This window comes from Drosophila subobscura, chromosome U, assembly GCF_008121235.1.
Source record: "Drosophila subobscura isolate 14011-0131.10 chromosome U, UCBerk_Dsub_1.0, whole genome shotgun sequence".
Taxonomy (NCBI): domain Eukaryota; kingdom Metazoa; phylum Arthropoda; class Insecta; order Diptera; family Drosophilidae; genus Drosophila; species Drosophila subobscura.
This window is the reverse complement of record NC_048534.1, coordinates 14,827,188-14,842,416: the sequence shown is the minus strand read 5'-3', so window position 1 is coordinate 14,842,416 and position 15,229 is coordinate 14,827,188. Positions and strand designations below refer to the sequence as shown.

The 15,229-nt window shown below is 34.7% G+C and overlaps 4 protein-coding genes across 6 annotated transcripts; 3 read left to right on the top strand and 1 right to left on the bottom strand.

Moving 5' to 3' along the window:
• Positions 1-1,909: 1,909 nt before the first annotated feature.
• LOC117902377 (ATP-dependent RNA helicase me31b) lies at positions 1,910-5,418 on the top strand. The gene is made up of 5 exons (XM_034813697.1): positions 1,910-1,959; positions 3,093-3,192; positions 3,859-4,237; positions 4,306-4,953; positions 5,122-5,418. Exons 1-5 carry the CDS (start codon positions 1,910-1,912, stop codon positions 5,322-5,324), a joined length of 1,380 nt encoding a protein of 459 aa, XP_034669588.1. The 3' UTR covers positions 5,325-5,418.
• A 565-nt stretch (positions 5,419-5,983) lies between these two features.
• Positions 5,984-11,057, top strand: LOC117902376 (insulin receptor substrate 1). Of its 3 annotated transcripts, XM_034813694.1 has the most exons (9): positions 5,985-6,162; positions 7,172-7,556; positions 7,677-7,857; positions 8,087-8,218; positions 8,365-8,546; positions 8,648-8,900; positions 9,038-9,123; positions 9,193-9,379; positions 9,609-11,057. In XM_034813694.1, the coding sequence occupies exons 2-9, from the start codon at positions 7,190-7,192 to the stop codon at positions 11,044-11,046; spliced, it is 2,826 nt and encodes a 941-aa protein (XP_034669585.1). In that variant the 5' UTR covers positions 5,985-6,162; positions 7,172-7,189; the 3' UTR covers positions 11,047-11,057. The 3 variants fall into 3 exon arrangements, with proteins under 3 accessions (XP_034669586.1, XP_034669585.1, XP_034669587.1); XM_034813696.1 differs by lacking the exon at positions 9,193-9,379 and having other exon boundaries at positions 5,995-6,162; positions 9,609-9,773; XM_034813695.1 differs by lacking the exons at positions 9,038-9,123; positions 9,193-9,379 and having other exon boundaries at positions 5,984-6,162.
• Positions 11,058-11,290: 233 nt separating this feature from the next.
• LOC117901793 (MORN repeat-containing protein 3) lies at positions 11,291-12,322 on the top strand. The gene is made up of 2 exons (XM_034812703.1): positions 11,291-11,807; positions 11,868-12,322. The coding sequence occupies exons 1-2, from the start codon at positions 11,330-11,332 to the stop codon at positions 12,305-12,307; spliced, it is 918 nt and encodes a 305-aa protein (XP_034668594.1). The 5' UTR covers positions 11,291-11,329; the 3' UTR covers positions 12,308-12,322.
• Positions 12,323-12,603: 281 nt separating this feature from the next.
• On the bottom strand, positions 12,604-14,260 carry LOC117901794 (FUN14 domain-containing protein 2). The gene is made up of 3 exons (XM_034812705.1): positions 14,108-14,260; positions 13,152-13,347; positions 12,604-12,888 (listed from the first exon to the last, which is right to left on the bottom strand). Exons 1-3 carry the CDS (start codon positions 14,209-14,211, stop codon positions 12,706-12,708), a joined length of 483 nt encoding a protein of 160 aa, XP_034668596.1. The 5' UTR covers positions 14,212-14,260; the 3' UTR covers positions 12,604-12,705.
• Between the last annotated feature and the right edge of the window lie 969 nt (positions 14,261-15,229).

Here is a 15,229-nt window from a genome sequence, read left to right as displayed (position 1 = left end):
TCGAATCGAATGGCATTCCAATCCGGTCTCAATCGCTTAATTCATGTAACGATCACTGCTTACACGTTTAAATGTTGAAATTCACCAAAATCACCACCCTCAACACTTTCACTCACATAGAGCAAACCCTTTGCGCCCCCTCCTTAACGGAAGCGAGCACTTTCGAATTCTCACATCCCTCTTCCCTACTGATTGCCACAATAGGTTCAAAATAACTGACTTCAAAATTTATCTCACCAAAAAAGTATTTTCACCAAACTAAAGGAAATGCTCGGAAAACCTTAAATGTAGCTACGACACAAACCAACACAATCAATAACAGAGATCTGAGAAATTCCAATAAGGAAAGGAGACTCTACAGGCACAATTACCGGGTCAACCGGGTCATTTATCTGCTTCAACATACGGAGGTCTTACCTCAACAAAACAAAGAAAATACATATCTCATATAACTGCTGAGTGGGCAAAGTTCTGGACAATACAATTGCCACCAGATTGTGTATGTTTCTAACCTAGAACACCCGAATCCATCTTTAGCTAGTCGACTTTATACATAAACCACATTTGGTTGTTGTAGCTTTTATAGTCTCCGAATTCCAGGCGCTCATTCAGACAGATTGATGAGATGGCAGAAGAATATTGAAGATTTGAGTGGAGCCTGAAAGATTTCATATGGAGGAAGAACGAATAACGACGCAAAAGACGCACTGAAGGAGGCATAGGAATCTCTTCCACGGATCAACAGCCAAACAAAGTTTCAAACTGAGTTTATGCCGTTTATAAGAGTTACATATAGCAACAAAATTAATAAAACAGTTTCAAGTTATGGCTTTTAATTAATTTTCCTTTCTGCTGTCTGATTATGATCAGCAAAAAAGTAAAGACATTTTCAGCCGCACCAAATTGTAAGCATCAGTTGTGTTTACATGGTTGGTTGATGGTGCCAATATAAACCGGTATTTCAAATCTTTCAAAAATTCCCACCGTTTCACAAGGATTTTTATATCAACACAATGGAATTTTATACTTTCCCAGTTATATATAAATGTATATGTAAATGTAGGGTGCCCCGGCCGAGCTCATGACTCGAATAAATTTGAAGTGAAGTTTTCAGCAACAGTCTGCATAACCTTCAGCATTTCCTAATCTAGTTTCATTAGTTTTTCAACGGCACTGTCGACTCGATGAGGCTTCGGTGGGGAACCGGATGGCTCTCCTCCTGAATGTTCTGTCATCAAGACGTTGCTCTGGTCAATACGGAAATTTTGTAAGTCCTCGATTAAACTGGAAAAGTCTGCAAAGAATGCTTGTAATAAATAATTTATTTAAATAGTTTGTATTAAATATATTACATGTGCTCTCAACAACGCTCATAGCCATAGATTTTGATGCCTGAAAATATTGGTAGGCAAGTAACTTATCCTTTCATGTCAGCAATGTCATTATATATATGAGAGTTTTTCTGAACTCCCCGAAAACCTCTCATATGGACATATGTATAGCCGCAGGTGTCCACAAAAATCTCCTATCTAGTGCCATAATTTATTTAAATTATTTTTGTTTGTTTTTAAAGCTTATTTGAATTCTTTTCCCTTTTCCTTCCTCAGACCTATTTTAGCCGGCACAGTTTGATTCTTATACACTCTGTAATATAAATGTGTTTCATTTTCATATTCCATTTACAAAGCGTGTAGCAATAATTATGTTAGAAAAATTTTCCGAGTGCACTTGTTATTGGTACTAGTGACAGCATGTTGTAAGGCGACTAAAATCTTTAAAAGTCTTTTGAGCCTTCGTTGCATAAAAAAACACAATCAATATAAATAAATCTGTAGATGCTCGTACTACCGCAAATTCTTTTTTAGTGAAATACAACCTATTAAGTTGGGCAAAACTGTGAATTACAATTATGATGACGGAAAAAATATCTTCTGGCCACACTAATTTATCAAACAAGGGGTTTGTGTTTTATTTATCTAAACAAACTTAATGCCAAAATAACATTACTAAAACATTGGTGTTCATTACATTATTGACTTACTTTTACTGCCGAATCCCATATTTTACTTTTAATGCCGAATCCTGTATGCCTCTTATTTACAAAAATATGCAAAAGTATGTGTAATGTGCATACATGCTAAGAAAAAGTTTATTGCTTTTAAATAGTATGCTTACATATATTAAAATGATTCAACTGCAATTGTAATAGTTGAACTTCATGCGTAACACAAATGCTAGTGTTAATAACATCTCATTCCACTACATAAAGAACATATTTTTGCAAAAGAAATTAAACTCATGCAAATGTATTAGAAATTTCATGATGTTAACATTTAAGTAAGGCTTTTACATACATACGTACATATATACATACGTTTTATATATTCTCGCAAAAGGCACGTTCGTTGGTTTGCTGAATATGTTCTGCAATTTAGTAATATGAATATACAAACATATATTATATTCATATTCAGGCCTTACACATGCATACATATGTACATACATACATATGTAGCTATGCACGCCGGCATGCTATAAGATGGCGATCATGTGAAAGTACTTCCCTGATGATGAGTGGCCAAAATCATGCTTAACTGTTCATTCAAATTGTTACTTCTTAAAAAATGTATAAATTCGAATTGCATTGTATCGATTAAAGCCCAACATACAGTAAGGCTTTATAATGTCTAAAAGGTCTCAGTCCAACCTTTCCCCCAAGTTAAATATCGGCTTAGCTGTTTATTTTTTTTTACTTTTATTAACCTAGGAATTTTTGTCCCGTGCTACAGTGCTTTAATTTCGAATCAAATTAGCGTAAAATTATGAACGTTGTAAAGAGACATCAAAGCACAATTTGCTAACATACATATATTGCCTCAACTTGAGCTGAAATTAGTTTTTGAAGTGATCGCCTCGAAAGCACCGACTATTAAAGCACTAGGTGGCAGTATTTTGTTTATCCATATAAAGCTAAGAAAATAAATCAATCTGTTTTTGATAACTTATAAACCAAATCTGCTAAGAGTAAAAATAGGCAGGTACATTTACTGTGCACCTATGTAATAATAAACTTTTTTTTTTTCATTTTTTAGCATAATAAATGATCATAAAATTCTTGGCAACATCAGTGACGATATGGGCTGGAAATCTAAGCTAAAGCTACCCCCAAAGGATAATCGATTTAAAACAACAGTGAGTATTCGCTTTCAATTAAGGGGACAACTGAATTCGTTTTTACAATCATCGTAGTAGTAGAGACGCTGTTTAGGCAACGAATCACAAATTTCCTCTTCATTTTTTCTTAAAAAAGCTTAAAAAACGGTATTTTATATAGAATGTCCATATAATTTGTATAAATAATCAGATTTGTATTAGTTGGAAACGTCATTTAAGTTAAATATTTTCATTGCCACTGAAAGAACGAGATTTCTAATGAACTTACTGAAGTGGTTAGACCTTACACCCTATTGTGATACTTTCATAGATCAGATCTTTATATTTGATGCCTCCGGACTTATTTTCAAAAAGTTATTTTATCATGCCTCGTGTTGACGTGCTTAGCCAAATAATTGTGCCGAAGTGGCCGAAAGAGATGTTTGAAAAAGTGTTTCAAAACTCAGCAATACCATGTGTTATTGTTTTTTTTCATTAATTAACTTTAAGCTGAAGTTTCAAATGCAATTTTTTGTATAAACTCGAACAGTTTACCAATTGCTATTTCAGAACAAATAATTTTTACAGTAGAGTAGTTATAGATAAATAAAGAAACACAAAAATTTTTGGTAACCAAACCAAGTGGTCGTTAACCATTGTCCAAATTTGAGTATCAAGTAAATATATGTTTTTTCCTTTTTTCAGGATGTGACCGATACACGTGGAAACGAATTTGAAGAGTTTTGCCTAAAGAGAGAATTACTTATGGGAATTTTTGAAAAAGGATGGGAGCGTCCTTCTCCGATTCAAGAGGCTGCTATACCTATTGCTTTGAGTGGAAAAGATGTGCTAGCTCGAGCCAAAAATGGAACTGGTAAAACTGGAGCTTATTGTATTCCAGTTTTAGAGCAAATAGACCCAACGAAAGACTATATCCAAGCGTTAGTGATGGTTCCTACACGTGAACTAGCCTTACAAACTTCACAAATTTGCATTGAACTGGCAAAGCATCTTGATATACGAGTAATGGTCACCACTGGAGGTACCATACTGAAAGACGATATTTTGCGTATATATCAAAAAGGTAATTATAAATATTATATATTCATATAATGGTTCTCATCGATTAATGGATTTAATTTGTATTTACAGTACAACTAATTATTGCGACTCCCGGACGAATATTGGATTTGATGGATAAGAAAGTTGCTGATATGTCGCATTGTAGGATATTAGTTTTGGATGAAGCCGATAAACTACTATCGCTTGATTTTCAAGGCATGCTGGATCATGTTATATTAAAATTGCCAAAGGATCCACAGATACTGCTCTTTTCTGCAACATTTCCACTGACTGTGAAAAATTTTATGGAGAAGCATTTACGCGAGCCTTATGAAATTAACCTTATGGAGGAACTGACGTTGAAAGGTGTCACTCAGTACTACGCATTTGTACAAGAACGCCAAAAAGTGCACTGTCTAAACACATTATTTTCAAAATTGCAAATTAATCAATCTATAATATTCTGCAATTCTACGCAACGTGTTGAGCTATTAGCAAAAAAAATTACAGAGCTTGGGTATTGCTGCTATTATATACATGCAAAAATGGCGCAAGCTCATAGAAACAGAGTTTTTCATGACTTCCGTCAAGGTCTCTGTAGGAATTTAGTATGCTCGGATTTATTTACTAGAGGAATCGATGTACAAGCCGTGAATGTTGTAATTAATTTTGATTTTCCTCGAATGGCTGAGACATATTTACATCGTATTGGCCGTTCTGGACGGTTCGGTCATTTGGGTAAGTAATTATCTTACAATTCAAGTTGTTACATTGTTAGAAATTATGTAGACACAGGTCTTAACATTGTTTAAGTCTGGTTCTTTTCTGTTTAGCTCAATGTTTACTCAATAATCTTAAAAAACTCATTTTAATCTTTAAACTTCCTTATTTTTGTGTTATTTTTAGGAATTGCTATAAATCTAATAACTTACGAAGATCGCTTTGATCTTCATCGGATTGAAAAGGAGCTTGGTACTGAAATAAAACCCATACCGAAGGTTATCGACCCTGCATTGTATGTAGCAAATGTTGGCGGATCATCTGGAGAAATTTGCAATAACAGTGATCTTAATACTTCTGCAAACGAGGAAGGAAATGTTAGCAAATAGAAAGAAATCATATAAAATTGTAATTATAGGCTTTTAAGTAAAAATATAATACATGAAATCAATAAAGTGAATGAAATTTTTCGGAAAACTAAAACCGGCGTAAATAAATTAACTGTAAATAAGCAGAAGTAGAATCAGCATGAAATCATGTATTTATGCCTCGTACTAGTAAATTATTGGATTGAAACACTCGGCAAACAACACATGTGGAGGCTCCAAATCCAATAAAAACTAGAAATGCATACATGTATGGATGATTGGCTCGCAGGACTTTGGCTCTTGTAGCTGATAGCTTCATCTGGAATGTTCCGTATGGGTTTGCTGCTCCAAAAATGTTCCTAATCTGCACGTTTCCATACGATATTTATTCGATAATTTTAACTATTACCATATTAATTCATTACAAATCCATTCACAGCGAAAATTTAAGTTACTACTTAAATGAAAACAATGACTTGTTTATTGTCATCAGCTGTTTTTGTGTGGATGGTTCCTAGTGCCAGTAGGAGTCGGATTTTCACCTGCGTCAATTCCCACCGTTCCATGTACCTGCTGAGTGGGAAGAGGATATAAAAACATCGATGAAATCAATGTTGTTCCATCTCTATCTTTGATATGTTTTCGTGTCACCACTACTTATCTGGTTGAAAATAAAAACTTGGGTTTGTTTGTGGTCAATAACAATACAGATGTGTAATGAATTATAAAAAAAGTGAATTTAAATTATATCATTAAATGCAAATATTTGGAAAACCTGCATATGTAACTATTTTTATGCGATGCTATTCGCATGCTATGTGTGTTCGTGTGAAACCAGTATACATTAATACGCTACATCGTAAGTTATGTATTATGCTAATTTCTTTATGCATAAATGTTCTATATCGTAATAGTATAGCAATGTTCAAGTTAAATACAGAAAGCTGTTGATTAAAAAACATTCCAGTAATGTTTCATACAAAAGTGAATATGTATAAACAACAATTAAATACTGATTTAACTGTTAAGTGTTTATTTCTTACGATTTTTTACGATAATGCACCATTCAATCTAATGTTATTAAATGCTGAGCATCTGCTTTTTAATATGCGCATGTTTTATTCAAACATGAATACACATTTTACACATATGTACATTTGTATGTATGTACATTTCAAAACATTAAAATGTCCCTGTTAACACTATAAATAGTTTCGAATAACAATAAATAAAATAATACTTGAACTAAAAGTTTCTGATTAGTTGGTTTAATAGTTTTCAAAAATATTTTCCATAGCTATGGATTTGGAAATATATGAATATATTTAAGCTACATTTGCACTTATGTATTCATATGTATGAATCTTTTAATCAATGAGAGCCATAACATAAACAAGTCATTAGTGGCTTTGAAAGGTTCTCTTATGTACTTTCTGCGTCGTTTGGTTCGCTTTGAAGGTTTAATACCATTCATTCCTATTTTGCTTCGTGTCCAAACTCATATACACAGAAATCGCGCGCGGAATTGGAATCAGTGGAAACAATTCCACCTAAAAATGTCAGCGGTGCCGAATTTCGAGCGGCTTAGGGGTGAAAACTAAGCTAGTGTTGACACCTTCCAAGATTCAATTAACCCAGAAGCTATTACGCAGTTTTATTAGTTTTATCAATTCAAAACAATTGTTGTTGAATTTGTTTCTGATTTCAAAACAAAAAAGTAAATTTCGTCAGCCCAAAAAAAAAAACGAAGAGGAACGTTGTCAGACGATTTCTAAATATATATGTCAAGGCTACAAATATAGTTTATAAATAGTATTTTAATTGAATACATAAATTGACCCACTAATGTCTTACTTTTTACATTTCAGATTGTAAATATTGAAAAAATGGCTTCAACATCGGATGATGGACTAGTGCTAAGCGGCTACCAAAAAAAACTAAAAACAATGAAAAAAAAATTCTTTGTTTTGTATGAAAAAACAAACAATGCAGCTGCACGTTTAGAATATTACGATACGGAGAAAAAATTTATGCAAAAAACAGAACCAAAACGAGTAATTTATTTAAGTAGCTGCTTTAATATAAATCCTCGTTTTGATACTAAACATAGATTTGTTATTATGTTATCCTCAAGAGAAGGCGGATTTGGAATTGTGCTCGAAAGTGATAGCGATCTACGTACATGGCTAGAAAAATTATTATTCTTGCAACGGCATCAGGCAAATATAAATGGTCAAATGCAATCAACATATGGTAGGTTGAATTAAAATAATATTATGTATGTTACAAAAATTGTTTCTCCTGACTGGTGAATAATTTTAGCTTTCGAAAAGACAAAACAATTGTAATAAGGATATTTGTGTTTCCTTACAGACCATGTCTGGCAAGTTTATATTCAAAAAAAAGGAATGTCGGAAAAAGTTGGAATTACTGGAACCTATCACTGCTGCCTAACCTCAAAATCGCTAACACTCGTTTGCATAGGTCCGGAAAAATTACCAAATGGCGATAGCCGAATCTCTAGCATTGAGATTCTTTTGACAACAATACGTCGGTAAGTACTGCTGCTTACTCAGGCGGACGGACAGACAGACAGATGCAGACTCGACTATTGACGCTGATCAAGAAATACTTTAAGAAGTCGAAAACGCTTACACAAATATGCACGAAGGGCGGAAACAAATAATATTAGAATAGATGAAATTCTCAACTCATTTAAACCAATCCGATTGTATCGTTTTTTATATATTTACATTTTATACCTTTCATAAATTTGTTTCTAGATGTGGCCATGCATCTCCTCAGTGCATTTTCTATATGGAACTTGGCCGTCAGAGTGTTTTAGGCTGTGGGGAATTATGGATGGAAACGGATAATGCTGCTGTCGCTACAAATATGCATAACATAATTTTAAGGTAACTAGCAAATTTGAATTTGTTATAAATACTTATCAATTACAGTGGGTATCTAAATTTCAGTTTTTTTTTACTGATATTTATCTGCTTATATTTAAAATCGAATAATTAATTGGTCTTTGGTATCTTTACGTGTATTTTTCCAGCGCCATGTCAGCTAAAACTGAGACCAACATGAACTTTTTGAATGTGTACCAAGCAAGACCTGATATTGGTCAGGAACCAATGAGAAAACGTTCATCATCAGCAAACGAATCCTCCAAACCAATTATACAAACTCGTCAAAGCGCTGTTGAGTTGCGGAATAGTAGTTCCATACATAATAGCAGTAAGTGCAAACTAATTTATGTTCCATACTCGCAAACTCTTCAATTACCGGGAAAAACAAAATATTTTGTATTAATTATAATCCTGTTTTTTTTTTTTTAGCTTATGGAAGAGAAAGGTGTGATAGTTTACCAACAAGAAATCGAACCTTAAGCGACGGCAGCAATCAAATAAACCTTGGATCAAATCATGGTTTCCGATCTAACACGATTTCTGGGAACCGTCCAAACACTACCAACAAACCTAACTGTAGTCCACCGTTTTATACACCATTAAGATGCTCGGAATCTGAAGAATCATCAATTAGTGTGGACGAATCCGATGATAACGGAACTTTTACCCCTTATCGACGAAAGTAAGTGAATTATTATCAATCGAAAAATAAGATACTAAACTGTACACTGCCACGTTTTGACATATTGTGGCTGCAAGGAACACAACCAAGAACAACTTTTAACAACTAAAACATAATCGATGTAACGTTTATTTCAGCACCCGGTCTTCCAAAGGAGTTATTCCCGAAGAAAATATTGACGATTTTGCAAGTGCTGAATTGAGTTCAACCACTGTAAATAATGGTAATTGGCACATAAAAACAGTGTCTTTAATAATAACCGATTAACCGATGTTTCATTTGATTTATTTAGAGAGTGTTGACACCTATATTCCGATGACTCCTATTAAGCCTATAAGTGATACTGATCGTGTAAATGAAATTGTGGAGTCTAATCATAATTTGTTGAAAAGTGCTGGCGCTGAAAAATTAAATTTTAATTTTCCTGAGCATACATCTGAAAAACTTATTCAAGATCTAGATATTGAGACGGATAATCAGTGAGTATAAACCGTATTCTGTAAACATAACAACACGATTGCAGGGCATTACAATTTTCTTTCCATGGCATAGAATAAATCAATTCTGATTATATTCAATTAAACATTTTTGTGAGTAGAGTAAAGTATTCACATACTTTGTTAGCTTCAAACCAAATAATTATTTTAACTGTTATTTTAAATTATTTTGAAACTAATCAGAATTGCTATTTCCCAAATTTTATTGCAGGTTTGTTCGCCCAATTCGAGCTTACTCAATAGGCAATAAAGTTGAGCACTCAAATCTAAAACGCGTTGGATACATAAATGAAAGTGGAAAGAACTCACATCGTGTTCGAGCTTATTCCGTTGGTTCAAAGTCCAAAATACCTCGATGTGACTTGCAACGTATTGTTCTTGTGGAAAAGGATAAAAACAAAGCTGGGACGAACGGAAGCCATAATAATATATTCACAGATAATTCTATTGCAAGCGAAGTCATTCATACGAATACAATTCGAGAAAACAAATCAACAAGTGCTCCTCTATTGGGTCTTAAGCATCAAGTAAACACTGATCGTATGAGTGATTTGATGGAAATTGATTTTTCGCGAACATCGATTTTGGTCACAAAAAAGCGAATTAAAGACGATGACATTCCCGAAAATATTGAAAATGGATTTCCAACATACCGTCGAAACCTTCCTCTTCGAAACCTTGTCACTACGGATCAAAACGTTCTTGAGGAACAACAAATTAATAGTGAACCTCGCGCTTCAGATGGTGGATACTTGGAAATGAAACCGGTTGGTAAAACGGCGTACTGTGAGTCAAGCGTGTCTTTTCTTCAAAATAAAATGGATAAGATCAAGCTAAAAGACTATTCGGAAGCACATATACAGGATTTAAGTGAAACGAGAAAAACAGTTAACCCCAATCCATCCGGAATTGTTGAGGAACTGCAGAAATCTAGTTTAAATGAAATTGGTTGTCAAACTATGGAATTAACCACCTCACCTGACAGTAATGAAAACCTTGGTTTAATGAGACAACGAACCAACATGAGTCCAGAAATTGAAAGCAACAAGCAAAATCAACCAGAATACGTCACAAGAGGCCCAAGATCAGTCCCAGATGAAAATAAAATAGTAAATTCAACAAGCAATGATGAATATGCGCAAGTTACAGGAAAAATCAGTCAGTTTGCCAATAAACAAAACGATGTTGGCTATAAAATTATTCACATAAAAAGTGACAGCTCACTAATCTCGTTAAAGAAAAATCAAGTGGCCATTCCTAATGACGATTCGGAGCATAGACTTCAAGATAATTGTATTATGGTAGCCGACAAAGGTCAAGGTCCCAGCTCAAGCAATGCGAAATGCAATTTGAAGTTAAAAATAGCTGATTTAAAAAGAACAGATGCCAGTACAATATCCACAATTCTTCCAATTAAAAATTTAAATTTCCCATCTGATCACACTTCACGCATATCCCATCCTGAACTTTACTACGCAAGTCTTGATCTTCCCCATGTTAGCGGCAAAAACACAGGAGCATTTCTCAAAAGAGGCTCATGTGAATCGCCGCCAGTTGCATTGTCTGCAGGAGGTGGGAGTGCGTATGCAAAAATAGATTTTGATCAATCGGACTCATCTTCCTCCTCATCGAACGTAGTTAATGCTTAAACTAAATTGTTGACTATGTGAATTTAACTTTTTTAACATTGTAAATTTATTGTACATATTTTTGCAACAGCTTCAAGTTTTATATAATATAAAATAAATTGTATTTACAGTGTCAAACATTATTCTGAACTAGAGAAATTGTGTGCAAGCGAAAGAGAGAACGAGCAAGCATTAGCTGAGTTGTTGGAATGTTAAAAATGAAGTTGGCTATTAATAAATAGACAACTACAACACATTCAGTATTCCAATACTCACAATTTGTACACAAATTTTTGTTAATCCAATGGGTACCTGGTTGGAGCGCTTTGTGTGCCCCAACAAGCCTGTTTGCAGTACTGGGAGAAGAGCTACATTTTACTTTCCTGGTGGGGGCACCTATGCTGGCTACTGGAAATTTAATCAACACCAAGGCTGGGGTGTGAAGAAGACGGCAAAGCGAGATGCCAAGTACTTCTTTGATAAGAAGCAGCCCGATGGTCAACTCGTCTATGAGGGTCATTGGGTGATGAACAAACGGCAAGGGATTGGGTCGATGCTACGCAAGCGTGGCGCAGATTTACAGCTGATATATGCGGGGCGATGGTACGATGATATGAAGTGCGGCGAGGGCAAACAGTTCTATTCCGATGGCTGTGTATACTTCGGAAACTGGCTTAGGAATCGACGACATGGTCTTGGCATTCAATGGTATGGAGATGGTGGCATTTATGTGGGCGAGTGGGAGACTGATTTCCGACACGGCTTGGGTGTCATGTTCTATGGTTTGTATGCTAAATAAGCTTAAAATGTTTTAATGCTTAAAACTCTATCCCGAAACTTAGCTAATGGCAACCGTTACGAAGGACACTTTGCGCGTGGATATAAAAATGGCGAGGGTGTGTTCTATCATATGCACACTGGTCAAATTCAAAAGGGAATGTGGGAGAATGATAATGCAAAGACATCCCTGATGCAGGATGAAACCCTCATTCGACGCCACGACACAGTCAGTGCATATCCGATTGAACGGAATTATCTAAAATATCCCAATGAAATAATACGCGAGCTCTTCCAGAGGTACAAACCTCTCGGCGATAAGCCACACCGTCGATTCAATGACACGGTCACTCTGGAATTCATTCACCACCGCAGACAGTTTGCTTGCCTCGAAGAAAGTGTCGTTTCGCCAACTAATGTGGATCTCTACCCGAGTTCTGGGTTTGTTTGCACTTGCAACTGCGCTCAAATAGCTAGAAACGATACAAAAACAAGTCAGATCTAACTAATAATCAAAAGAACAGGATTTAATATAAAAGAAAAGAGCAAAAGATATCCTCCACCCTAATGCCCTTTCCTTTTCGTTTCCACTGGCTGGTTCTCCTTTTATCTAGTTGCTAAATTAAATTAATGCCGGCGACACTTCGTAAAACATTAAGCAGCGCAGGAGCTGAGTGAGGATGTTGCCTGTGTTCTCTTTGACTTTAGTGGTCACAGCCATTGAGGGGGCAGAGAAAATCAGTCTTTTGTATTTGTTGGAATATGCTGGAAAATAATGTATCCCATTAAATTTGATTCCCATTTGATTGCTTCAAAACAAGTACTATTTTTTATTGTATTATATATTACTTAAAATATAAAACTCGCATGAAGTACATTTTTTTGTTGGTATTTAAAAATAAATTAACCGGTTGCTATGCCTAATGCAACTCCACCAAAAAATGCTGCTGTAAAAATGTGAAGTTCATTCACTTTTGGGCCATCTTCATCTCCGATAAGTTTTGTGTACCATTTTTTTACTTTTTTACCTTTGTTTTTTAACAAGCTCTCTGCTTTTACCATTTTATCATCGACAAATCTTTCAGTCTGCAAAAACAAAAAATAATGAAAATGTGTTATAAAAGATTTTATCTTTAAGAAAAACGAGAGGGATTCTGGCCATAACATTGATCCGAGCTTCAGCAATCTAAATGATATCTACGATACTGCCTATCTCTACTCTATAAAATTGTGGATATCAGTCAGCCATAGCTCTTATAGTCTTTGAAATCTAGGAGCTCATCTAGACAAATGGACAGACTCGGCTGTTTATGCCGGTAGAATTTGTAATGAGTGGTTTTAGAATTTACCTTATCGACCCAAGTGGTTTCACGCCCAAGAACTGAAGATTCCACTTTGTTTGCAATTGAACCAACGCTCTTTGTCATTTTGGACCAGTTAACTTCAATAATTCCTTCTTGGTGTGCTATTTCCAATAATATTATGCTTCCGCCAATCGCGAATGCTGCAAATTTCCCAATTTTCATTGTTGTAAATCCAGTGGCCCTTAAAAGTTGTAAAAATAAAATAGATTTTTAGCCTTAATTTTGTTATGTTTTTGTTTGTTTTTATAAAATATTGTGTAAAAAAGGATTCAGAAGACCAAATGTTCATCGAGGGAACTGTTGCAACCGGTCCTACTCGTGAAGTGGTTTTCAAACTAGAATGATCCTGGTGTACGAAAATTATGTGTGCCTGCTGTATGTACATACATACATACATATGTATATCCTTATTATCAACTCTACCCAGAGTCTTGAGGATGTTTTAAAATTTTTTTTTAGAATTTAAAATTAGAATTTCTTACAATATGTGATGGGTTTGCACATATTAGGGTAATTCGAATGTTGGCGGTGGTGCCGTCTCTTGTATTACGTTTAGCGCATTTCATTATTTAGACTTATACAACTAAATGCTGAAAACTGAGAAATGCAACGCAAACGCGTATTCGTATGAACACAATTCATTGGGTGCGTCGCACTAAGTCAACTCAATTCGATTCAATTCAATAATATTCTTTTGTTTTAATTAAATGCAGCCACTCAGATCTCTAGTATGTACATACATATGTACATACAGAGGTATGCAGATATGTACTAGATATCTGAGTCATAAGGTAAAGCCAGATGAATGATGCCATGGGCAAGTCGAAAGAGGCGAAGGCGCTATAAAGTCGGGAAGCAGAATCGCATACAAATTCAACTTATTTGAATTTACAATACTGTTATGTGAGTACATGTGTAGATATATTATATCCGCTACATACCATCCTGAGGTAACTCCAATTATCAGCTGTGAGTAAGCAGACCGCTTACTAATATTATTAAAAGTGTTTTTAATAATTTTAGAGCAGTCATCCATTTCGGACATTATGTATAATTTTGTTTTGTCGATATATTAAGAATATACGTTTAGATACAATGTGACCAAAGCACTATTATTGGCAGATTAAAAGATGGTAAGGGTACTCGCACACTTTATACATATAAATATATTTCTTAGCAATACTTTTTCTCAACAAAATGTATGATCCAATTTCTCGGGATACAATGTGAAGGAAATTTGCTAATCATGTTTTTTATTTTCATAATAATAATTATTATTGCACATTATTATTGCATCTTTCAAACCGGCTGCTAGTACTCTGCTTTTTCCAGTATTAATCTGAGTTTTTTTTTTTGCGTATTTTTGGACTGGTCGGCAAACAAACATACTCACGAAATTTTGTCGACCAAGATAATAATACATTCTATTACTAGTGTTCGTTCGGCAAACAACTCGTTTTTGAGTTCAAAATTTTCAGTAACTTTTGTATAATATTCCACACAAAACTGAAGTACCTGGTTAATGCGGACTCATCTCTGCGACCAACCAATTTCGCAGTAGCGATGAAATATCAAAAAAAAAAAAAAGATAATAATAGATTCTAATTCTAGTGTTCGTTCGGCAAACAACGTTTTTTTGAGTTCAAAATTTTCAGTGACTTTTTATAATGTTCAACACAAAACTGAAGTATCTGGTCAATGCGGACTCATCTCTGCGACCAACCAATTTCGCTGTAGCGATTAAATATCAAAAAAAAAAAAGATAATAATATTAATAAGATTTTTGATAATATTTTTCCTGTCTGAACTTTTTTTTAAACAATATGTAAAATAGAGTAATGGGGATCACAGAAATTATATTTTTCTCGCAGCTGAAAATCGAACGGTCTCTGGGTACAAGAATATAGCGTAAGGGTAAGTTGGCACAAGAAGGTTTTTCTATTTGTTTGTCGCGGTCTACGATTCGTTTGAAGAAAATCTACCCAAGCCTTTTATTTGTCTCACGGCAACAAACAAATTTTTGAAACGAGCCCAAAAGTGTCTGAGTATGCCCAGCGCACAGC

Bases quoted from the DNA above. Each gene is read 5' to 3' on its own strand.
- LOC117902377 (XM_034813697.1), top strand. From the start codon at position 1,910: ATGATGACGGAAAAAATATCTTCTGGCCACACTAATTTATCAAACAAG. The intron at 3,193-3,858 runs GTGAGTATTCGC...TCCTTTTTTCAG, and splicing joins ATAATCGATTTAAAACAACA to GATGTGACCGATACACGTGG. The intron at 4,238-4,305 runs GTAATTATAAAT...TTGTATTTACAG, and splicing joins TTTGCGTATATATCAAAAAG to TACAACTAATTATTGCGACT.
- LOC117902376 (XM_034813694.1), top strand. From the start codon at position 7,190: ATGGCTTCAACATCGGATGATGGACTAGTGCTAAGCGGCTACCAAAAA. The intron at 8,219-8,364 runs GTAACTAGCAAA...GTATTTTTCCAG, and splicing joins ATGCATAACATAATTTTAAG to CGCCATGTCAGCTAAAACTG. The intron at 8,901-9,037 runs GTAAGTGAATTA...CGTTTATTTCAG, and splicing joins TTTACCCCTTATCGACGAAA to CACCCGGTCTTCCAAAGGAG.
- LOC117901793 (XM_034812703.1), top strand. From the start codon at position 11,330: ATGGGTACCTGGTTGGAGCGCTTTGTGTGCCCCAACAAGCCTGTTTGC. The intron at 11,808-11,867 runs GTTTGTATGCTA...CCCGAAACTTAG, and splicing joins CTTGGGTGTCATGTTCTATG to CTAATGGCAACCGTTACGAA.
- LOC117901794 (XM_034812705.1), bottom strand. From the start codon at position 14,211: ATGTCCGAAATGGATGACTGCTCTAAAATTATTAAAAACACTTTTAAT. The intron at 13,348-14,107 runs GTATGTAGCGGA...ACAACTTTTAAG, and splicing joins ATTGGAGTTACCTCAGGATG to GGCCACTGGATTTACAACAA. The intron at 12,889-13,151 runs GTAAATTCTAAA...TTGTTTTTGCAG, and splicing joins AAACCACTTGGGTCGATAAG to ACTGAAAGATTTGTCGATGA.